The sequence below is a fragment of the Rhagoletis zephyria genome, unplaced genomic scaffold (assembly GCF_001687245.7).
Source record: "Rhagoletis zephyria isolate East Lansing unplaced genomic scaffold, Rhagoletis_zephyria_1.1 Rzeph_scaffold_02318, whole genome shotgun sequence".
NCBI lineage: Eukaryota > Metazoa > Arthropoda > Insecta > Diptera > Tephritidae > Rhagoletis > Rhagoletis zephyria.
Window position 1 is genome coordinate 51,626 of NW_016159402.1, and position 25,349 is coordinate 76,974.

Consider the following 25,349-nt stretch of genomic DNA (forward strand, 5'->3'; position numbering starts at 1 on the left):
CTTTAATGAAAAACTCACCCATTTATTGCCAAAGTGTCCAGATGAATTATATAGCCAAAAAATCATCGAAGGAGAATGTATTATTTTCTTTTTAGGAAATACCAAACTACATGCTCGTATCAGAAAATCTAATAACCATGCATTGAACTAAAATATTTTAAATGAAGACAGGATTTCTGCGGAAGGAAATATCTTTTCTATGGCCCCGATATGGCTTAGTTATTCCAATTTCAGTAAAAATTTAATTGAAAAGTTGACGACAAATGGCAATAATTTTGAAGATGTTAAGAGGTTTTTAAAATATATGAATTTTGTTTTTAATTTTTTTACTCTGAAATGTCAAAAAAGTACAAAAAATTTGACATTGCAAACTAAAATGTAAACAAAAATTACAATTCATTAACCACTTCGAATGATAAAATCAACATGGTAACCCTGCCGCTGTTATCTATTCAAATTGCTTCTGGATACAAATTTCATGAAAGAAAAATGAAACATTTTAAAGTCTTTTCAATGTGTTTCAGTCCAAGAAAGAAGAAGATAAAAAGACCAAATGTTCATGTATGATTCATTTGTGGAAGCAGCGCCTTTTTTGCGAGGCATCGTAATGTATGCACATATGTACATACATACATTTGTGTACATAGACATATCCATCTCAATTTGTAAACATAATTGATATGTTGTTGCTGCCGCTTTATATACAAGTATTTAAGTAAGTATGAATATGCACAACTGTCATTACTGTCGTTATTATTTACTTGGCTTTACTTTCATCGGTATGCCATAAATGGTGAATTGACCCGATTGCCAATCAGTTGCGGCTGATTATAACGGGCTATGCACCTCGATGAGATTGCTTGATTTCGATTATTGGTTTTGCCGCCTTCTACTGGCATCGTAAAAATTTTTAAAATCAAAAAGTTGAAAATATATGTGAATAAATATGTATGTATGTATGTATTTGTGTTAAGTTAAAGGAGAAACCGCAAATACAATGTTTCACAAATATTGACGTTTTGCCTTTGTGCAAATCTGATTCGGTTTACTTTGGTAAAAGTTCAAACAAGTCGAACTCAGGATTCAAAGTGGCTTGGAGTGACGACTACCGTAGCCAGATCAACAATTTCTCGGGAATTGCATAATATTTACAAATCAATAAAAAAAAAAAATGCGATGATCAAGCATTCAGCGTAATTTTAAAATATCACTTAACAACTTGACGGCAATAAGAATTAAGTAACAATAATTGCGCGAAAAAAAGTGGGCACTTGCATACTCGCTGCTTATCCATCCACTTGAAATTGATTTGTTCGGAAACTTGAAATAAAACAATTATTTAAGACTTAATTGTATTTTATGACTTTGCATTTATGCATTTACAGATAAGATAACAAGTGAATACAGCGTTGAAAACAATAATGGAAACAAGGCACCTCTTAATCTTTAAGAAAGTGCCCGAGTCTTCTCCATTTTGTTGAAACAGGCTAGATTAGATTAGACATATAAATATAAATATGTGTATATGTCAGCCAATAGCCCTGGCAACAAATAAATAAAAAACTATTTATACTTATTTATAACTATATTTATATTTATTTATACTATATTTTCTCCAACAGTATATAGTACGCAGACTGAAAAAATAGTATAATACTATTTAGATATTATAGTACGGTTGGCAACCCTAGACATAACGCTTTCATTAGATTATTTAAGACGGCAAGGAAGGAAATACCTTCTGACGACCACAAAACCAAACGTGAACGTGAATTGTTGGGGTAAACGTAGGTTTGTTCAAATGTTTCAATAAAAAATTGATTTCGCCGGGTTTGCTAGTTTTTAACCGACTTTACAAAAAGGAGAAAGGTTATCAATTCGTCTGAATATATATTTTTTTTTGAATGGATATGGATAGATAACAATTGAAAGAGAAAGTTATTCAAAATTGGAAAAGACTACATTTTTTGGTGTACAAGGACGAATAAGTATTGATAGGTATTGTCCTGTAAAATTTTATCATTGAATATTCCTGAAAATTTCGAATATTTAGTTTTGTAAAAATTTTATGCTTAGGTCTAATATAATATGTATCGTCGAAATTCGTCCTTCTAACTATATTAGTTTAGGATAAACAACATTTATTGAAAAAGCTTTTTCAATACGTATTAGTCCTATTGAATCAAAAAAATATGTTTTTTGAAATCAAAGAATTTTCTGCTCCATTTGTTACCCATTTTGTTATTCTACAATGTAGCGATTGTTTAAGTGATTTTTTTTTCGAAAAACGGTGGCAACCCTCATTCTCCATGTTAGGCAGAGTTATCCTTTGACCGGTTTCTGAGTGAAGGTCTCGCATGGTGTCGGGTTTTCACTCGATCAAATTTCTATCACCTTGTTCCGCTAAAAAAAGTTGTAACTTCAAAAAATAAAACTTTATTGTACATCTACAGGCCAAAGTCTTTAATTTGGCATTTGGTTTAAAAAAATGCATACGCATATTATAGAGTATATGGATATGTATATATGCATAGTCACACAGATATCACTTTTCGAATAGGTGGCAACCCTAATAAAAAATATTTCCAAATTAAAGACTCTTTTGTTTGATACTCCTAACTTAATATTTCATAAAACTTGTGTATAAGGTAACTAAATTCGAGTTTTCAAATAGCTGGCAGCACTGTTCAAAAGTATTTTCAGAGTAAAATATTCTTAAATTCTAACTGAAAGATTTCTTATGACTCCTTCGTTTGGCGTCCATATTTTAATATTCCATGTTACTTGTGTATAGTTTAACTAGAGTCGACTCTTCAAAGAGGTGGCATCCCTTTTCAAAATTATTTACAAACTAAAACCTTCAAGTACCTAATTACCTTAACTCAAATTTAGTTGGATTTTTTAAACAGGTGGCAACCCTCCTATTAAAGCCTTTTCAAACCCATTTTTGTTTATACCCATCTTTTTAATAATTGACAGATGACAGCTTCTCCAAACATCTCATCTTAAAGACGGCTTCTTAAAATTTTTTCGTGTGTGTATTTTATATTTCATATTTCATATAACTTGCTAAAAATTAACTAGATTAAATTTTTCAAACAGATGGCAAGTCTCTTCAAAATTTTTTCAAACAAAAACTTTCTTACAACTTTTTCGTCAGACACCCTATTTGTGATACATATTTTAATTAAACTGCCTCAATTTAAGTTGAATTTGATATTTTAAACAGGTGGCAACTCTCCTGCATGTAGTTCGGAAATAAAGTATTTTTTTTTTAACCATTTCGATTGATACCCATATCGTAATAATCGATTTAACATATTAATACATTTTAATTTAATTTTGAACATGTGGCAGCTCCTTTCGAAAAAATAAAACCTTTAGATACTTTCTTTATCGGCCAAATACATTAAATTGACAGCTCACTTTGGAAAATTGAACGACCGGTGCAGATCTGATGGCATTGATTACACTATATGGCAAAATCAACTTTTTTTTCTGGGTATTGAACCAAACCAATTTTTTTTAAGAGATTGAGTCATAAGTAGAAACAAATTTTCTCCGTTTTTCGAAGTTAGCCTCCAAAATCGGGATATGGGCCTTCGTGTTTCGAAATTGCACCTCTGGTAAAAAATTATTTTTAATTATTGTTTGCAAAAAACTAAAAAAGTAAATATTCAGAAGTGGCCCACATTTTGCTCTTATTGAATTGGTATATTACCTTTTTTTTGTGCAAACCTATATTACGGGTGCTATACGGGGTCAATGGTTTCAGAAAATTTTGAACCTGACCTTTGACCCCTTATATAAGTTTGCACAAAAAAGTTATACACCATTTAAATAAGAGCAAGGGGCGATACACGTTTGTATTTTTAATTTTTTACTTTTTTACATACAACAATTAAAAATAATTTTTTACCAAAGTTCCAATTTGGAGCTTCGAAGGCCCATATCTCGATTTCGAAAAATGAAGGTATTAATTTTTTACTAATGACTCAATCTCTGAATAAAAATTGGTTTGGTCCAATACCCAGTCAAGTGCTGTACAGTGTTATTAAATAGCTTAAATTAAATTAAATAAAATTAAATTCTCTAAAAAGTAGAGCTTCATTGAACATCTGTAGCTCAGGCGCTTTAATTTGACACCTCATCAAAATCGAATGACTGGTGCAGATCTAATGAACTGGACAAAAAATCGATCCATGTATTAAAGTGTGTCCTAGAATCTAGGACCTAGATGACCCGTCCACCCAATCTAAAATGGAGGAAATGTTTTTTTATTGAAAAACGCCGAAATATAACCTACCGAATCGGGGATGCTCTACCTTTTAGTGGTATTATCGACTTCCTGCTTCGAGTGGAAGTGGGTTAATCTGACCGGAAGTCCATTTTAGAAAAAAGTTGCCACCCAACTTTGTGTATTTTTGTCCGCAGATCCGAATCTTTAATAAAAACATGTATGTATTTAAAAAAATATATTTTCGGTCAGTTAAACCCACATCCGGTTGGTAGTCGGTAATATGACCAAAAGATAAGCCTCCCCAACTTGGTAATTCATATCTCCAAAAAAGTAAATTACTTCTATATATTATTAATCATAAGCCCTGGAACTTTCATCCCGATTCGATGAAATAGGTTATCAGCGTTCTTGCGTTTCCTGCAGAATATATGCGAATAAAGCCGCCTCCCACTGCGTGATGTACTGAAACTAAAAAAAATCGCCAAGTGAATATAAGTTTGCGTCAGGGTGTAACTAAAGTTTGCCTAGTGGCCAAAGCCGCAATAGCCTTCGCACTCACCCACTTGAACGAGAAAATATGAAGTTGTCTTCAGTTGTAATCAGTATTTTAAAATGTTAACTTCTATAATTTCTTGACCAAAGCTTTTTTTTTTGTATAACCTCGTAGCATACAAGCAAAAGTGCCTTGAAGAACCTCTAAGAGCTCAACTTACATGTGCACAATTAAGCAGATAACACAATGACACTCAATTCTGCTTTTAATTTCCTTTGATTTTTTATACCCGAGCGCACTTGTGCACAAGGGTNGTAGCAGACAAGCAAAAGTGCGTTGAAGAACCTCTAAGAGCTCACCTTTTCATACTTACATATGCACAATTAAGCAGATAACACAATGACACTCAATTCTGCTTTTAGTTAATTTCCTTTGAATTTTCGTTTTTAATATCTTGTGCAGTGTATTAATTTATTGTTGTCATACGCCGAGTGAATATGTACTACCTGTAGCGCCATAAGGGGGGTGATTGAACTGAAATGTCTGCGATGTGGCTGCATTAACCGCAATAACTTAGGCTGGCTGGCAGAGGAGGCAGCCATCAAATCAACTTGTTGCCGCTCTTTGTTGCTAATGCAGCTGACTAATGTGTGATATTGTATGCAATAGCATTCGTAACAGGCTGTATGTACATAGCTTAATTGACGGCATTTTTAATCAGTTCAAGCTTGAGGTGCTCAACCAGATTCTCGAATCTCATTTTTTTGCCTTTATCTTTCCTGTACAAACATAAAGAGTGTGCGCCACTTTATTAAAGTTTTGCCTGTTGCAATGCGCGAATCGGTTGAAATGCAGACAATTAGCAAAGAATTTCGCAATTATCGCACGAGAAATACGCTTATCTTCTTTAGATTTGCTCCTAATAACGCAAATTGGTGTTTGCAGAATGACACGAATGCCAAACGCCAACCGAAAACCGCCAACCACACACACAGACACAATGGCCTTTTAGCAGATTTTCAGTGCTGTGTGAGAACTGAAAACTGACAAGTGCTTTTTGCTTCTTTGTATGTACGTATGTGTATGCATGCATTTGTTTGTTAGTGCATGCATTTGTCTTGCATGGCCTCTTGTCACACTCGTCAAAATGTCTGGAGACGCTACCGCCGATACGCCTTCATGGGTGCGGGAATTTTCTGATTACAACAGCTGGGTGTTCTCCGCCTGGTCTCGGCGTCAAGCAATTAGTGCTAACATACATACATACATACATACATACATACATATATTTTATGCTTCAGTACTAATTGACTGCACTTCCCTAATTACAGTTGCATTTAATAAAAGTGTTCGTTTTCATACATACATACATATAAACTTATTACTGTACGTATGTACATATGTATTTGATTTATTATTTAGTTTATTATCATTATTATTGTTGTAAAACATACCGCCATTGTTGAGTGAAGTGGGTTTATTTTTAAATCCCTCAATGAAGCTATTGTGCTCCCTAAAGCTTAGTAGCTGCATAGTAAATCGTAAGCGTACTAGGTATGTATGCACGTAAATATGTACATGTGTACTCCTAATGAACTGTGCAAAATATTCAGGTTTTAGCCATTTCTGCCATTTCAGAATGTCGAAATCGTGTTAGACGCGTTAAGTTAAGAACGCAAATGATTACCATCCAACGATACGTAGTATACAGGTATGTATGTATGTATGTAAATAAGTATTCGCTTAAGTTAAATACAAGTATATCTATGGATGTATGTATGTATGTATGCACCCGGTGGTAATTGAGGAAATATGTATATTTTATCGCAGCTGTAGTTAATCTAATCAAGTGATAGTAAGTGAAGCATGAACGGTGATACATAACTACTCGTTGATTGGTGGCTAAGTGAAATAGAAATGAATCGGAACCAGTGGCAATAACGACATTTTAAGTACGGTACCAACCGCATCACACATATCGAGGGCTTATGCATTAGGGCGAGTCGAAAAACACTAAACTTTTGATACGAAAATTATATAGGTCTTAAAAGGTGCTATTTTAATCCCCTATTCTAGAAAATAAATCCTGAAAAAATTTAAAATTAGAGTGGGAACACGAATTTTTCAAATTTTACAACAACTTTTGCGTAGATCAAATCCGGAACTTATTTCTCTCATAAAATGATAAAAAATTAAGTTGGACAAAATAAAAGTAAGTAACATCAACATTTTAACCAATTAGTAAATAAAGTAGGAAATAAAGATCAATTGATTGAAATATTGAAGTTATTTACTTTTATTTGGCCCAATTTAATTTTTTGTGATCTCGTTAGAGGAAATTAGAAACAAAAGATTATTAAGAATCAATGCCGTTTTTTAGCAACTCAAAACTTGCACTAATTTTATTAAAACTCCATAAGCCATTCAACTGAATACCAAAACATTTTCACATTTGGGGTATTCAAAACGTTATCATAAGTGTCGTATTGTTGTATGTCCTAAAATTTAAACGGGGGCTCGTCAATACTCGAATTAAAAAATTTGTTGAATTTTTCTAGATTCTGCATAAAGGGTGACAATTGTGGTTAATGCATGAACAATATTTTTATAAAAAATAAAAATAAAAAAAATTGATTGGAAAACATTGTACATACGTATATACAATTCAGCCCAGTGTTGAAGTTCAACCGCCTCCTGTATTGCAGTAACTTCAGCTTGAAAACGGCTACAGTGGTCGGATAACCGAAATCATTTTCCCAGCCCCAACTTCGCATCCTACCTTGTTGTCCAGTTTTGAACCATCCCTATAGAATTGGAGTGATCCGTTTTCTTCAGAATCCCCGCCTCACCAAAACTCTCTATCTGCAATAGAAATTCGGTACCTCTTCATAATTTCGCTGTTATTCCTAACGAACACAGATGTAAGTACACAACAATTGATCACCCTAGTGCATGTGAAAAGGAATATACATACTTTGTTTTATTGGCAACATAAATTAACACAAGTCTTGTTTACTTTTATGTATCGCCATAAGACATATAACTTTTATTGTGCACAGAAATCGCAGGTGCAAAAGATACATCCCTTCCATATACTCTTCACATTGTCGTACTTGTTGCAGAAATCATTATCAAAGTAAAACCAACTGCAGAAAAGTTGTTAGCTCACTCTCAATTAAATAAAATGCGAATATAATAAAGTTGTGTCATATTGTACTCGGATGTAAGCATCCACATATGTATGTACTTATTTATCTCGTTAATTACTATTAATTAAATTCAATTGCCTTTCACTAACATTTGTTGGCTATTTCATTTGCATTATTCCTCTGTGTTTTTAAATTTACAAAGATTCAACTGTGGAACGATAGTGAGCAGTGGCGTGGAAAAAAATGTATCTATGAAAGGATAAGATATAGAAAAGGTTTACATTACTTATTCCTAGTAGCATCCTAGTTTTTAATTTTTTTTTATTCTTTTGACATCATAAAACTGAAACTTTAAACTTTTTTTTAAACCTAACCCAGAAGTTATTTTTACTAGCAATTGATTTTAAAGGAATTGCTTATATCTGTACCATGATACAATAATTTTTTGAAGGTAGTTTCACTTCAAAATTTTTGACATAAACCGTGTCTGTGCCAAAAACACGCAATGTGGCCACTGCTACGATATAGAACTTAGGGATTATCGCTTGTTATTTTATGCTAATCACATGAATAAAAATCATAAAAATGAAAATATAACAGCAATATTTCTTGTTTATAATGGATTAGATCTATCGAATACCACGGACTTTATCGGCCGCCAATTTAAATGTGCTCGCTAGTCTTTCCATTGCACCACAACTTATTGGTCAGAGCGATTAAGCTGGTGTACTGTGCGTACCTCCATACATCTTCATGTACATATTTCAAGCGAGCCCTATCATTTAAATAGGCGGCCGTTAAAGTCTGTGGTGTGCGGTGGCTCTTATAGCTGTGTCCTTACATCCATTCCGTGTGTTGCAATATCCATGAAAGCAGCAGTTAATTTTTTATGAAGAAAATGATTACAAAATATTCGAAAATTTCTCTACTTATATGTTTGGCTTTTCTTTGTTTTATTTTTCCAACGTCAAAAGCTGGATTTTTTTTTGAAAAAATTGGTACAACAAAAAATACGAAACACGTTTTCTGTCAGATAGCTAACATGGCGGATAAGAAGAAGAAATGAAACTACCTTCTAAAAATTATTGTATCATGATCTGTACCATTATCCCGCTCAATTACAAAATGGGTATCAATCGATGTGGTTTTGAAAAGCTTTGTTGCCACCTGTTTAAAAATCATATTAGGTAAGAGAAATATGTATCACCATGCGGGTGCCAAACGAAACGGGTTTTTGGGAAGCGTTGCCACCTAATTACTATACATAAGTTATATGAAATACCAAAGTATGGATGTCAGACGAAGGAGTATTAAGAAATCTTTGAATGCTAAGAATATTATTGAGGTGGTGGAAGAGGGTTGCCACCTGCTCAAAAAGTTAAATTCAAATTATTTAATAAGCAGCGGTTTGAAAAATTTGATGAAATATGGCACTCGGATCTCTTATAACTCTAACTAACATTTGGAAATTTTTTTAATATTTGAAATTCAATTTTGGGCGTTTTAACGCCATGCGGGTTCACTAGTTTTTTTATAATTCAATTCACTGGGATTGGTACCAAGGCATACTTGTTGTGCTAAAAAAAAAAATACGCGGCACCCCTACTCTTCAAATGTCTCCGAAAATAAGAAAACACAATGAAACCTTTATGCTCTTTTAGCTTTAATTAGAGGACTGAAATTGTTTTGATGATTTCATTATTTCCTTTAAGTTTATTGGNAAGTTTTTTTATAATTCAATTCACTGGGATTGGTACCAAGGCATACTTGTTGTGCTAAAAAAAAAAACACGCGGCACCCCTACTCTTCAAATGTCTCCGAAAATAAGAAAACACAATGAAAACTTTATGCACTTTTAGCTTTAATTAGAGGACTGAAATTGTTTTGATGATTTCATGATTTCCTTTAAGTTTGTTGGGTGATACCACTGCGGCTGCTGCATCACTGCAAATATCAGCACACTTGCTCCATTTCAAAACATTTTTCTGTACATATTTGTGGACAGATTAAAAAATTTCGTCGCTACTGGTGTAAATCTCAAGTACTTCACTCATTAAAAGTTCTTCGATTTGTATTGCGAATGGGTACCATGTTGGAGTATGATCAAACCGCTTGTGTTGTGTATGGAACGTTTAAAGAATTTGCACGCGCCACTAGTATGCACTAGCCCCTAGCGGCACCCCAGGCACCCACTTTGGGAAAGCCTGGGTTAAAGGACCAATAATTTCCGTATTTCACAACCAATTTATGACTTCAAACACTATTTTTGTATTGGAAATAACGAAAAATATTTTAAAGCAGGAAATTTGTATGCGGTTACAACAAAAACAACAACGCACATCAATTTCGATATTTATAAACTTCCTAGAATGCTCCTCACGATTTCTGACTCATAAACTTTCGTTTTATTCAGTTTTTAAAGCTCAACACTTTGCTCATAATCCAAGAAAAGCAGCATCTCATCGCATTAAGGTCACAAATGTTTATTTATATACCTAGCAAAGCTTCATACGAGCTTGCTTATGCTGTGCACAGTGTTGCCAAGTTTTGAATTTGAAAAAACACTAAAACTCAAGAATAGTCGCGTTTTTCTTACTGGAGTATTTAATGGACTCTGTATGCATTAAAAATTTTATTGTAGGGATGCCGGTTCAAATTTGTTCTGTTTTCTATAAATTCAAATATTTTCGCTCAAAGAGTTCGTTAGATATTGAAATGCTGCTGCTTTTTTGAATAGTCGTAAAAAAATATAACAAATTCAGCCCAAAATAAAGGTTTGAAAAGCACTAAATTTAGTGCGAAAAGCACCAAGTTGGCAACAGTGGCTGTGCAGTTTACAAACGAAATCCATTGTTTAATATACACTGTAGTAAATTCAAATATACTTATTCGCTCGCAGATGTGCATCTTCTTTGCACTTGTTGCATCTGAATAAACGAAAAGTAAACACACTTACAAAAAATAAAAATAAAATTAAAAAAAAGATATTGGAACGCATCAGGTGTAGATTTCCACTTTTCAACGCAGCAGTCGAAGCGTTGCAGCATGAAATCTTATATTTGATATCTTGCGGCAGTTGAAGCCACAGAAGCTGTCAGCACGAGTGGCGCAAACCCATTGAGATCGTCCGCAGCCTGAGAGACCATGGCCGCCTGTCTGCTTGCTGTGAACATTATAGCACATTTCTACGCTATATAAAACTGTATACATATGTATGAATGTAGTTCTGCACCTGTGTGCATCAGTACATGGATATGTATGGATACCTGCTTTAGCCGTTGCAATTTTGCCATCTCAAAGGCAGCAGCAGCGACATGCTGCACACCCCATATCCAAAGATCCATAGTGGAGATTACTTGGGGCTCCGTTGCACACTCGGAATGACACATAAGAATAATTGAGATTTCACTGCCGCTCGAATGAATGAGCGCGTATAAGCGTAAGTCTACTGGTGGACCATTAAAACAGATGATGGGATTTTCCTACTGAGTCATGAATATTTATTAGTGGTGGTGGAGATCCACATACATACATACATACATACATATATTCTACATACGAAGGAGAAAGAGGAAGTGTTTGGCGCTGCTTCCTTACAGCAGGAGGGGCAAAACAACAAAGGGTTTTTACCGAGGAAGTGCACTCATGTGTAGTACGAGATTTATGTACGATCATTGACTATTCGAAGATACTTATATTCGTATTAAAGCATTTTTAAATTACCACAAGTTGATGAGAAATGCCATAAAACACAAAAATCGTTCAGAATTTCAACGATGTAATCTTAACAGTACGCACACAAATGCTTAACACAGTCAAAATTATGTAATGCGCAATACGATTGGGTGAAGGTAAGGATAGAGATGATGATGATCTCGCCACGACGGTCATAAAAACGGCATATCCGGAAATGAGCATACATATAAAACACATCAGCTCAATTGATTGAGAACGCGCTAGGATAAAATGCACACCCAGATAAGCGCATATGTATGCACTTATCTACCTTCATTACAGTTCGAGCTATAAACTTTTGTTGTAAACTACTTTTATTGTATGGTTATTGCCCTATTTTGTAACTTCTGTATGTGTTAGTATAAGCATCATTGCAGAATAAGTTAATGGTTCATAAAAGGTTGTCGGCTGTTCCCAGATACCCCGCAAGGTGTTAGAAGAAATGTGCCGCCTTAGTTGTTCAAGTGGTATCTTCGCATAGAAGAATAGAATAAGTTGGCTGATAGAACCCACTCAACTATATAGAAAAGCTATGCTGTAATCCAGAAAATTAGATGTTGATGTCAGAGTTTACTTCGGTTCAGTGACAGTTCAGCTGTCATTACCATTCTCATTATCATTATCATTATCATTAACATTACAAATACCATTACAATTACCAGTAACACTCTCATAGCACTTACCATTACCATTAAAATTGTAATTACCATTACTAGTACAATTACCCTTACCATTACTATATCCATTACCGTTACATTCTGATAGTGTGTACCATTGCCATTACCATTAGCATTACCTTTACAACTATAATTACCATTACCGTTAACATTACCAATACTATTAGCATTATCATTACCATTACCATTAAAATTACCATTGCTATTAGCCTTAGCATTACAACTACCATTACCATTAACATTACTATTCTTCATCTTATTTGCAACCGTTTTCTGGGGTTTTTCACTTGTTCATCCCAAGTAAAGATTGCATTTGGTCATTCCATTGTATTCGCGGGCACTAGGGCATTCAATCCCGAAGCATTTTAACAATCCCGGGATTTCGGAATGTAAAAATTCTAGTCCCGGGGTCCCGAGATTTTTCGAAATTTCGACTTCATTACAAAATTTTGCATTTCACAGTAGGTTCGCCTTTTTCAAACCACACAGATTCATGTTCACCACATTTGGTCTTAGTGCCCCTTAGTAAAAAAATATGTAATTTGATGTTTAAATATTTTTATTCCAAAATATCTATACTAAATACTTGTCAAAAACATTTACTCATATTTGCAGAAATCCCTTTCCAAAACACCCCAACAAAGTAAAAGGAAGTACAGCTCTGCCACACCGTAAAAGCTTGTTGTGTTTTCAATTGCTACCAGATTTTTCGTTATTACACAGTTCTTGCACAAAATATAACAAGTACAGTTATTCAGGCAGGTCCTGAAATTCACGTTCAAGTGCAAATGGCTCAAGTTCACTTTGAATCCAAATTTTGGTGTTCTGTATTTCTCCATGATGCAATAATACAAGGTGTAATCAGTTGGCAACTTCTCGCTCTAATTCCGCCATATTGACTGCCTTCTTAACAATTCTTTGCCTAATAATACAGTTGATTTTTTTTTTCTGAGTATACACATTTTGTTTTTTCAAAAAGGTATTATATCTTATTTTATTTCTTTTCATTGCGAATATACTATAAAAAAAAAAACAAATTTTGTTTAGAAGAAAATATGGGATTTTATATTTTTCCCCCAAATGGGGATTCATTTCTTCCCGTTTTTCTTCTTATTCTGTAAATGAATCAGTAAAAATCTCGGAATCCCGAAGCTATGATCCCCCGGTGATTTACTTATAGTTTTTTCCGACAGCCGGCGATCTTTGGCAGGCAATGGAAAACTTATGCCTGAGTTGTAATAGATGTAACGGGATGGAGTAACTGTCACCTAACTGTCTATTGTATGTGAAATAAATGCGATGGTTATAATGTACGGGGCGAAACGTAACGAGCCACGAGCTTTATAATCCTGGCATTAGGGTTTTCCCCCATAAAAAATCTACCCATAAAAACGATCTGCCATGGCGGCGTAAAACTGTAGGCGCCTCCATTTGTAAGAAACCATTAAGCCGCAGACAACTAATTGGAAGAGAAGCTCGACCAAATATTTAGAATAAAGCATAGCGCCAAATCATTGCATTCTTGATTTTTTTTTTATTTTTATTTTTTATAAACATTTTTTTGCCTAACAAAAAACCTTCTCGGCATTAGCCAAGTCATTGCTTTATTATTTATTATTTATTTTGTATTTTTATTCTTTGTAGAATTTGAAAATGAACCGCCGTGCAATGTCTTAGTAGAAGTTGCATTGCTATGCACACATTAATACCGCTCAGCAAACATTAAAAGTCAGCAGTAGTGCAAGACATCTACACTCAATTCGCGCGCTATCGTTTCTCATCCTCAGCTACACTTTTATCTTCATAGTCAAACGTCGACCACCGAAAATGATCAGTGCTTAGCCAATAAACCAGACGCATTAAGTAGCAATGCGTCCAGCAGCTAGATATCAGCAAACAACTACTGTTGCCACACGTCAATTGCCAACTTGTTGCTACTGTTCATGACACTGACACTGCCGCTAACGCTGCTACTGCTGCTGCTGCTGCTGCTGCTACATATTGGCCTTGTCACGGCCACCAGTGTTTTTGTATTTAAGCGCGCTTGCACTGCCGCCACCAACGCTGCCACTATGTACTATTCCAAATGACTTTTCCCGTACTCTTTTCCGCTGACAACAACGACGCTCATCCAGCCATACGTCTCTCACCGATCACCAACTGCCACTACCTTGGCTATTTACTCATATACATACATATAGCTGATACGCGTGTAGTGCGAAGATTCTGTCGACTTTTTGGTTGGTTGGTTGACTTGGCATGCTTCGCTGTGCTTACCATGAATTTCTGCTTTTAAGAAAAACAAATTACAACGCAAATCTCATTTATTTGCCGTAGCTCAAGGCGTTCGCACCAAATATTTAATCTTAAGCGATCAGCGATTTAAAACGGTTCGGAAGGTTGCGCGCTCTACTCATATCGAGGTGAACTCTTTTCAATATATATCCTCGCGCTGCATAAGAATTATGATTAAAAATTTGAATAGTTGAAAGTAATCTACAATTTTATGAAATGATATAAGTGTAATGATTAAATTGCAATAAAAAAAAAACNAAATCTACAATTTTATGAAATGATATAAGTGTAATGATTAAATTGCAATAAAAAAAAACAAAAAAAACGAGACTTTTATTAAATGGTTTAAAAACAAAAGCAGCAAATCGTTACTTCGTATTTATTAAATAAACCAATACCTGCGCTATAAATATTTTAAAGTGAGTGTTATCTAAAGAAAAATTTAAAATTTTTGATTAAAAGTACTAAGATAAGCAATTTTTAACCAAAATAATGCTGACAACGTTAGTTGTAGGGTTCAAACTCAAATGTGATTTTTTGTGAATGCTATATCACTGTTTTTACCTGAAATTTAACTGGTTTATCTCAACGCAAAAAAAAAAAACAGTTCACAATCTACGAGTACAAACAAGATTTTTTATTATATTACTGGTTAATGCATTAAATATGCGTTGCATATTATGAAATAAAAATCTTAGGGATCGCAACGTAATTTAATTATCAAAATTTAATTTTTGTTTTTGCGATAAAATTAACCCGTTATTTTATGATATTTATTGTGTCGATCAAGAGTAATCGTTATTTTTGGATTTTCATTATTTCGATTATATTACAACCGTTATTTTCAGTTATTGTTTTCTAGATCATAAAAGATTTAAATCCGTCTCCAGTATAAAATGCTGGGGAAAATATTAGAATCACAAAATCAGGATAAAGTTTGATCCCAATTTTAAAATTATTCTTAATCAAGAAAACCCGCTACTTTTTGATCTTAATTTTCCGATCAAATTAACTCGTTATTTTATGATTTTTTTCCATCTTGAATAATCGGTTTTTTTTTGGATTTCTATCTTTCCCATTATATGTCAAAAAAACACAGTCTCCATCATAACTATACAGTTTGACCGAAAAATACCAAAATTAACGATTATTCTTAATTGAAAAAAATAAGAAAAAATAACGATTTTGCATTGGATTAAAGATAAAAACCTTGGGATTTAATGGTTATTTTCGGTCTTTGGAAAATCCTAAACAGGTTCGTTGCTTAAGTCTTTCGTTCAGCTAACCCTTTGGAAATTTGAAATGTTAACAGGGCTCTTACACGATATGTATTTGCATATGTAAATTATACTTTTTTGTATGTATCAAATATTAAAACGTATCAGAAAAGTAGCATTTACATATGGAAATACATATGGTGTAAGAACGCTTTAATCAGCTAGATTCCTAAATGGCAATAGGTTCGAAATACTTCTGTCGTAAAGTGCAATTTTAATTAAATCAAACCCGAATAAGAGCCGCATACGGGTTTTCTAAATTCACAAAGATCAATGTTTGAGCTAAATAAAATAAAAAATAAAAATAAAATGATGAATGATTATGTTCTGATATCAAATTGCGTATGTTGAGATAAAGAAAGATATAAAGTACCAAAAATTGACGTGTGTAAAATGAAGGCAACTAAATTATGAAGACATTCAAGCTAGCCGGTTTATTGGGTTATCTGGCAATATGACTTTGAGGAATAATAAACATTAAGCCAGATATAGTTTCTTACAAACTGAGTAAATAATATCACCATGAGGTTGTTCACGCTTGCTTATCAGCTTATGTGGTTATATTTTTTATTCAGTTTACAAAAATAAAATACACTACACAATAATGATAGCGTGAACAACCTCTATATAATCGGAAAGGCAGATAACCACGAAGATGATCATTAGTTAAGAATTTATGCAATAATGCAGATGAGCACCTACTCCGATCAATAAGATGTGGAAATATATCGGATCATTAATCATCCTTTTGGATTCACTAAGAGAGTTAGGTCTAAACAAAGAGTTGTAAGGAGTAACGGGGCATAATAGACCTTGTAGTCGTAATGATTACCTCAACAAATAACTCAACAATGTATTTAGTTAAGAATGGCGAGAGTTGAGGTGATCATTCTGTGGAAGAGGGCAGCGACAACTAATAGCCGCTTGGATTTCTGCAAAGATAACTTAGCGCTTTCGAAACCCCAATCATGGTTTTGTCTGGAGGAAATTGGGAGTGCTATCATCTACCTGGGTCCATAAAATTCTCACCCGTACTCTCACCTGGGTCCATAAAATTCCACCCTCATAGCTTTTGAGTTTTTGTATGAACCCACTAGAACTTGAAGGGAGATCTTCCTAGGACATACAATGTTAAAGGGAGTATACAAAATTACATGCTTATACACAGAAGCATAGGGAGCAATGGAGAGTATTCGTATACTCGCCAGGCAGTACTCACCGAGCAATAGTATGATGCTCCCAAGTTCTACTGGGATATAATCATTATTCGTAAGTGAAAAAATAAAACTCATTTATCTGGTTAAAAATTATTATTCTGTAGTGAATGTTATTCATGTAAACTGAATAAAAATATAACCAGATAACCTCATAACCTGATAACCAGGCAAGTGTGAATAACCCATATAATAATCTCTGAGCGAAAAAATAAAAACCGAGCGAAAAAGTAAAAAACAATTTTAATTATTATCTTTAAACTCGAAAAATAAAACTCATTGCAAACTACAGTAGGATGCACGAACACAAACACGTCAGCATATATACTAGTATATATGTATATATATCTATAGTTAAAATTGTTTCACGATAATTACAACATGTTAATTTTTTTTGTTAAAATTAAAAAAAATAATGATTATTTTTGGTCCCTCATTTAAACACATCCAATTTCCTGTTCGCTTTGTATTTGCCATTGCCTCAATGAAGCGCAAGGCCAGCATTTGTCTTTTTGAGGTATGAATCCAAATCAAAGAATTATGTATGAATCCAGAATTTTGTTAAAAAAGATTCACTAAAACTTAATTTAGCAATTTAACCTCATTATAAACAGAAATACAGTATTTTTTATACTTTGCGAATAATATGAAAAGTTCGCGTAGTTAGCGTCCGATTTCAAAAATTGTCATACACTTGCTTAGTACCAAAGATATTGAGCGAAAATTTTGATATTTCGCAGATATTTTTTCAAGAGCATAATATACCATATTTTTGCTATTAACAATACGGATTCTAAGAAATCGGATTTTCAGCGCTCACCCTAATGTGGATGCATTTCTACATAAAAAAGAAGAAAATGTTTAAGTTTTTTTTTGGCTGGCGCTTAATATAATTAAAGTTTTTAAAGCATTATTTGCGATGTAGGCGACTATTTCTTATGGCTAGAGTTACCAGATTTTTTTTCTCAAAATTTAGTACTTTCGCCTTTTCTATGTACATACACAGTACAGTGTTTTTTTCTTTATATTTACAATATTTTTCGTAATATTTTTTTTTTTCGTTAATTTTTAATAGAAATATAGTTCATTCTGCATCAATTGGCATATAAATTAATGACTCAAAGTTTCTAGTAAAATTCGACAAATTTTCACTAAAGTTTTCAACTTTTAAACAAAATTTAAAAAATTTTTTTGAGTGTTCAGTTTTGTACCAAAAACAAATCTCAAAAATCAATGGTATTTATAGACACTATTATAATGAAATTGAGTGAACTACAAAACTGCATTCTCAAAAAAAAAATTTGTTTAATAGTTGAAAAAAAATTAAATTATAGGAAAAATATTGCAAATATAAAAAAACAAACACTGTACATACGGAGACTTATTCTCTTATTCTAGTGGGTATATTCATACAGCACCCCGCCAATCAATTTCAGTATAAAAAAGTGCAAGTTTCAAGTTGCTCAAATTTCGCGTTGATTTTTAATAATTTCTTTTGCTGACGGTGTTGTGCACTTCGAGGGTTCACTTATCGGCAAAACGTGTCATTTTAATTTAACCTTACTTGACAAGTCGACCCAAATCGCCCCCTTCCTCCCTAAGCAAAATTGTGTATCCACCACTGATGTAAACGAAGTGGAATAGAGATTGAAAAATCTGTACAAATCAACACACATTTATGAAATATAAGAAAATTTGCGTACTGAATTGGCAATTAAAAATTTTCAGTACAGCGAGTGAAAATTTAGTACTGTCCTTCCTAAATCAGTACGTCTGGCAACCGTACTTATGGCAAAATATGTATTTACAAGCACGTTACATACAGTTTTTTTTTTTTTTTTAATTTTACTCTTTCGCGCATTATCATTCACTAATAAATTTTACGCCACACTTGACTAAGTATTTCCAAATTTTCTTCTTGATTAACGAGCACGACAGAATTACATATACATGAGTGCGCTTTACCTATAGCCGCACACCTATTCAGACGTACAAACGGTAAAGTACCAACTAGCAAATAAATAATAATGTTGGTAGCAACCCATCCATGCTTCAACTCGAAGCTTGTGTTTATCAATGAATTAATTTGCATACATTTTTTTTAAACCATGGAGATGGGTAAATAGTCCATACCAGTGCACAATTTCGTGGTCTATGGTCTGCACAGACAAACCGTCCAAAATGCCAGCCACTACTATGGTGGTCGTACGCCAGAATATAGCTTTTCTACAGTAAAAACTAAAAACTAAAAAAAAACTAGCATATAGATAAACACCGCTAAAATAACCTGATGAATATACACGTGTGTATGTATGAGTATCGGCATGTAGCCTGGAGGGAAAATCCGAACTAGTGGATCAAATTGCCAGCTCAGTACTAGTTTTTTTAGTTTTACGGCCGCTGTGGCTGAATGGTAAGATAGAGGTGCGTACTACCACTCCGTAAGACCCGGTTTCGATCCCTGGTCCGAGCAACATCTAAATTAGAAAACCTTTTTCCTAATAGCTGTCGCCCCTCGGCAGGCAATGGAAAACCTCCGAGTGCGTTTCTGCCTTAAAAAAGCTTCTCATAAAACCCATTCGCCGTTCGGAGACGGCTTAAAATTTTAGGTCTCTCCTTTTTTTCAGCAACATCAAGACGTACACCACAAATTGGAGGATCGCTAAAAATGAACCAGTCTGATATTTAGTGACTAGTGGATCCTCACCAGTTAAAGAGCATCGGAATGAAATTTTTACTAACTATTTTATTTTACTTTTTTAAAAATGCATATCGCTAGCTAAGAGCTAAATAACAGTTCATTAATACACTTTTTCTAAAAAATTATATATTGATGCAAGAAGTAAGAAAAAAAATGCGTAATTTTCTAAAAGCTCGAAATACGTTCCTAAACACCTTATTTCTAACCGTTTCCATTCAGCGATACGCAAAATTTGCATAGTCCAAAATAGTCACAGAAATTATGATAAGTTGCAAGAATTTAGAATTTGTTCGGAACTATCGGAAAATTGGATGCTGGAGAATTAACGCGCACTTGTCATGGTGCTATATCTTCAGAACAGAACCCGTTCGGCACTAGTGCGTTTCCCTACAGGGTATGTATGTACATACATATAAGTAAGTGTGAGCTTGTAGCTGCCAATTTAGTCGCCAATTAAAGCTGATTATAATCAATCGTTCAACTGCTGTTCATTAATCACATTAATTTTGGGTTTAGTCGCAAACTTTGAAATTTGATAGCCAAACTGATACCAATACTGATAGCTAGAGATCAAACGAGAAGATGGTTTGACGAGCTCGTCTGCTTGTTTAGCCAACAAAATGGGTGGGAAACATGCAAACTCGCAAACATACTACACACGTATGTAAATATGTATGTATGTGAATAGCTGATGAGCTGCACAAGCATTGATTATTAGCCAAGTTATTAGCCTTTGGGTAGAGTTGTGGCGCGGTGTATGGCAATTTATGCGTATCGAACTGTCGCTATGGCTGAACGCTCACATTAATTACACAATTTAAACTCAATCGGAATCTATTAATTCTATTTAATACATATTAAGTTAAATAACTCCAGCGGCTGTGTTGTTAATTGCTGGGAAACTGAAACAAAAAAAAAAAACAAGAAATTTCGTTTCGAGTTCTGGATTGAAAAGATCATTTTAAATATGAACCCACTCACCTTTCAACACCCGTAATGTAATTACATATTGTAATTATAAAAGGAACTTGAGGTTTTTTAATTTGTGTTTTATGTCCGTTTTTGTCTTGACATATAGTACGTATGTATGCGTGCATGTATGTAGGTTCAGAAACAATGTATATATACACACGCGTCGGTTATTAATCATCAATCATCCTCTTTGATTAATGTGCGCTCACTCTAATAATAAGCGATCATACATATGTACATACATATTTACATATGCTCCTATCGAGAGTTGATGTACACTTATTGCAATTCACTTCAATTATCGAGAGATCAGCGACACTGCTGTGATTTAACGCCAACGCTTTTCATATAAAGGCAACAGGAACCATATTTTGGTGGACTTTTCATCTTTGATACCAAATTCGGTTAATTTGGCAGGTGAAATGTAAAAGTAAAAAATTTTAAAATAGTTTCAAATAATTGTTGTGAATCGCAACAGTAAATAAATATTGGTGTCTGCTTATGTGTTGAAATCTTATAACAGTAATGTGAATGTGTTAAAGCTGAGGTTGTCATCGCCGAGTTAGACATTTTTAATGGAAAACGCAATCAGAACATTTTGTCACGTACGAATGCATTGTGTATGAATAACAGATTTGAACGCATCAGCCGCTTCTTCAGGCATCGAAAAGCGTTGAAGTCGCAAATAATGTTTTATCTACTGGAATTAAAACAAATCATTGGGTATCAAATCTCGACTGTATGGTACAGACTAGTCGACTAATCGATGAGCAAAAAATGTTAAACAAAAAAAATGGACTTCACTTAATCGACCAACCGTTTTCTTTAGACTTTTTCAACTAGTGGTATTCTTTCAATAAACATACTTATATAAAACATAATCGCACTAATAACAATAATTTTATTAGTCTTGATCCTGTACTTCTCGCACTAAATCTAACAAAACGGTCAAATAACAAAAATGTGCTCACAGCGAGTACCAGATCGATTTCAATTAAATAACACAGCCACACAAAAAAAATTTGTGTTCTGACCCAAAGGTCTCACTATGTGTACGTTATGTTTTTGGGGTCGCTGAATCCGAATCCGAGGTCCATTTAACCCCATCAGTTCAGGGTTTTGATATAACCCCAGAAAACCAATATGGCGTACACCTTTTGGAAAAATTCATCGGATTCGCTTGAAACTCGTTACTCGGGGGTTTTCGGGGTCGCTAATTACGAATATGATATTATTTTTTCAAAATTCAAAATGGCGGATCCAATATGGCGGACACATTTTTGTAAAATTCATCGGATTCGCTTGAAAATCGTTACTCAGGGGTTTTGGGAGTCACCGATTACGAATTTGATGTCAGTTTTCGAAAATTCAAAATGGCGGATCCAATATGGCGGACACATTTTGTATTGGATCCGCCATTTTGAATCTTCGAAAACTGACATCAAATTCGTAATCGGTGACTCCCAAAACCCCTGAGTAACGATTTTCAAGCGAATCCGATGAATTTTACAAAAATGTGTCCGCCATATTGGATTCGCCATTTTGAATTTTGAAAATAATTTCGGTTAGTCGATTTACAGACTAGAGATGGGAAAGGGATATCGGGACCCACAGGACTCGCGGACTCGCGGGATACTACTTTCAAAATGACCGGGATGGGCGTTATCGGGAATGTTATTAAAAATTTGAGCATGGGAAGAAAATCACTTCCCTACACTCGCAATAAAACCAGCGGTTAAGAAAATCTTCCTTAAACGTTATGTGAAGTTAGCTCGTTTTATTGTTGTATTGAAATGAAAACCAATAGCAAAGCAAAATTTAATTATAAGAAGATAAAAGTTCGTTTAGTATGACGAGCGTAGAGTATTAGAGAAAGATATATATATATATATATATATCTACATATATTTTTTTATATTATTTAAAACTAATTTAAAAACCACGAGACCCGCGGTACGAATCTGAAAAACTTCAAGATAGGTGGGTTCGAGTTTGAATATTTAGTCCCGCGCCCATTTCTATCTCAGACTGTTCGATGGTCGGCGGTTTGTTGAAAGTGAACGGTTATTTGAATTCGAGCGGTTAGTCGAATTAATGACGAGATCATAAATTTTTTTCTTTTGAGCTTCACTGCACGCTCGAAATTAAACGCGACTGCTTTATTGCACTAGCTGACATAAACTGAATTTCGAACGGCACAAAACGATAAAAGCTTCTTATCAAAGACATTTACAATTGTATAAATAACAATTTAATTCAATTTTATTTTTATTTGCTTAAATTCATACTGTTTGCTCGCGTTACATGTATGTACGATATGTCCTTAATGGGTTAACCAACAAAAAATATGCAAATCTACTAATTACTAATAGGGAAACTTAGGAAAACTGGGATTAAATTTTGGATTGATACGGTTTTTGTTAAAGAATAAACTATATTTTTGTAATAAAAAATAATTAAAATTAATAACAAAAAATTAATAGTCAACACTCCTTATTGGGCCATATGCATAAAACTTAGGTTTAGGCTAATGCGTTTTCTTAAAATTTCAGACCTGTTACTCGATTTGTTCAAAAAAAAATTAAATGAAAGGTATGACATTTTAAGAAAAAGCAATTGCTTAGTTTTTATGTATACGGCCCAATATATGTATATATGTATATGAGTGGGTGGCGTATTATTGTGATAAGCACTACACTTTTTTCACAGTTAAAGAGTCTGAAGAAACATTTTGGAGTTATGCCGAATTTCTACTAGGCATTGAAATGACAAAAAATTTATGCCATTTAAAAAAATTGTATGTGGAAGTGAACTTAATGACAATTTTTTTAATGTAATGACACAGTTTTCTTTTAATGCCCGACTTTGTCATTTGTCATTTTTTCCATTTAATGCCTAGTGAAGTTGGGTTATGGCATAACACCTGGTCAATGATATTTTTCTCGATAATGCAATCTCTGACTAATGTAACTTGTCCTTAACTGTTCTATAAGTTGGCTCTGCAGGCTACTAATTTCAATAATTTCTTTATAAATTCCAGTATGTCCTCCACACATTGCCAATTATCAACGAACAGTCATTTCACTGCCATCATTGTGATTCCTGCCATCATCTATACACTACTGCTCACATTGTCAAGCACGCTTGCCAGCGCCTATGTGCTAAATCCCACCAACACCCTCACATTGGCCAACTCTGCACAACCACAACAGCAGCAATACTCGTATCAAGAACGTAAGCCCACATCAGCGCTTGCTTCCAAAGTACTATTTCATAGTCCATCCTTGGCAAACTTCTACAAAGATATGATTGTCTCATCAAAGCCTCTGCATCTACGCAAACATGGTAATGGCCAGAAGGCGAAGAAAACGAAGAAGGACTCGAAAATCTATTATATTCCAATACCTCCAATGCCATATCGTTATATACCCGGTGTGGGATTGGACTATCAGCCAGTCAAAATCAAGCCCATTTTGCAAGAGGCACCATTGGCGGCAGGCAGCATTGCTGGTTTGAATCAAATTGCACATGTGAGTAGTAGTAGTAGCAATGCGGGTGGACCGACAGTCAACGCGAATCAGCACGCAGCATTAAGCCAGCTGAGTGAAAATAATAACCGCACACCTGTTGATAGTAAAGGTGCTTCCCATGGGAGTGCGAATAAAAATAAGCTTGATGTATCGGCAAATAGACTGACCAGCAGCGTAGGCGGCGAAAGTAAATTGTATCGCATGCATCGCGGTGATTATTATTTCAATGGACGGCCATTTAGACTGCAGGTGGCGCATGCGCAACCAAAGAATCAATTAACGCCACTTAATTTTAAGTCTAAACTGTATTTTAACAAGAATATTATTTATTAAATTATTAAAGCCAACAAATGATGAAGACTAACAACAATATAATAGTATATGTGTTCTATTTTAATCAACGGTGTAGTGATGTGGGTGAGGAGGTCAGCGTGAGGCAACTCAGACAACTCAATGTGCTGGTTTACATATTGGTAGGCTTTGGATTTATTTTTTTCATTTATTGTGGCCTTGAACTCGAAATCAAAATGATTTAATGTTATTTTGACGCCATTACAAATTATTTCAGATAATTAATTACCTCTCATTACCAGTAGCAATATTTAGAAAGCGAATTCGTTTGATTTGTTACTGGTAATTTATATAATATATTGCATGCGTATGAATATGTGTTAGTGAAATAATTTGCCGAAATAAATACAAGTTGTTTGTTGTATTTTTTATAATTTATTAAAGATCATAGCTAATTACTTCTAAAATATGTAAAAATTTATGGCTGCTATCAGAAAACTTCGTGGCATTTTTTAGAAAAAATTTCTTACGAAATAAAAGACGGCAGACCGTTCGCCACAATATTTCAAAAAATCGAAGCCAGTTTCTGTGAATTGCATTTGTTTTGTAAAAAAAAGACTGGGAAAAGCAGTCACAGGAAAAAATTACAAAAATCAACGGCATTTTTTAGCCGCCGGAAACTTGCACCGCATCAGGTTACAATTATATGGGCTATAAAACTGCATACCCGGAAATGTTCTAAGAGCTCAGATTAAAAAGTTTGAAATTTTGATGA

The 25,349-nt window shown here is 34.0% G+C and overlaps 1 protein-coding gene across 1 annotated transcript; it reads left to right on the forward strand.

Annotated features, from left to right (window-relative positions):
- Positions 1 to 14,950: 14,950 nt before the first annotated feature.
- On the forward strand, positions 14,951 to 24,976 carry LOC108366564 (uncharacterized). The gene is made up of 2 exons (XM_017621001.1): positions 14,951 to 15,008; positions 23,794 to 24,976. Exon 2 carries the CDS (start codon positions 23,795 to 23,797, stop codon positions 24,614 to 24,616), a length of 822 nt encoding a protein of 273 aa, XP_017476490.1. The 5' UTR covers positions 14,951 to 15,008; position 23,794; the 3' UTR covers positions 24,617 to 24,976.
- Positions 24,977 to 25,349: the final 373 nt, after the last annotated feature.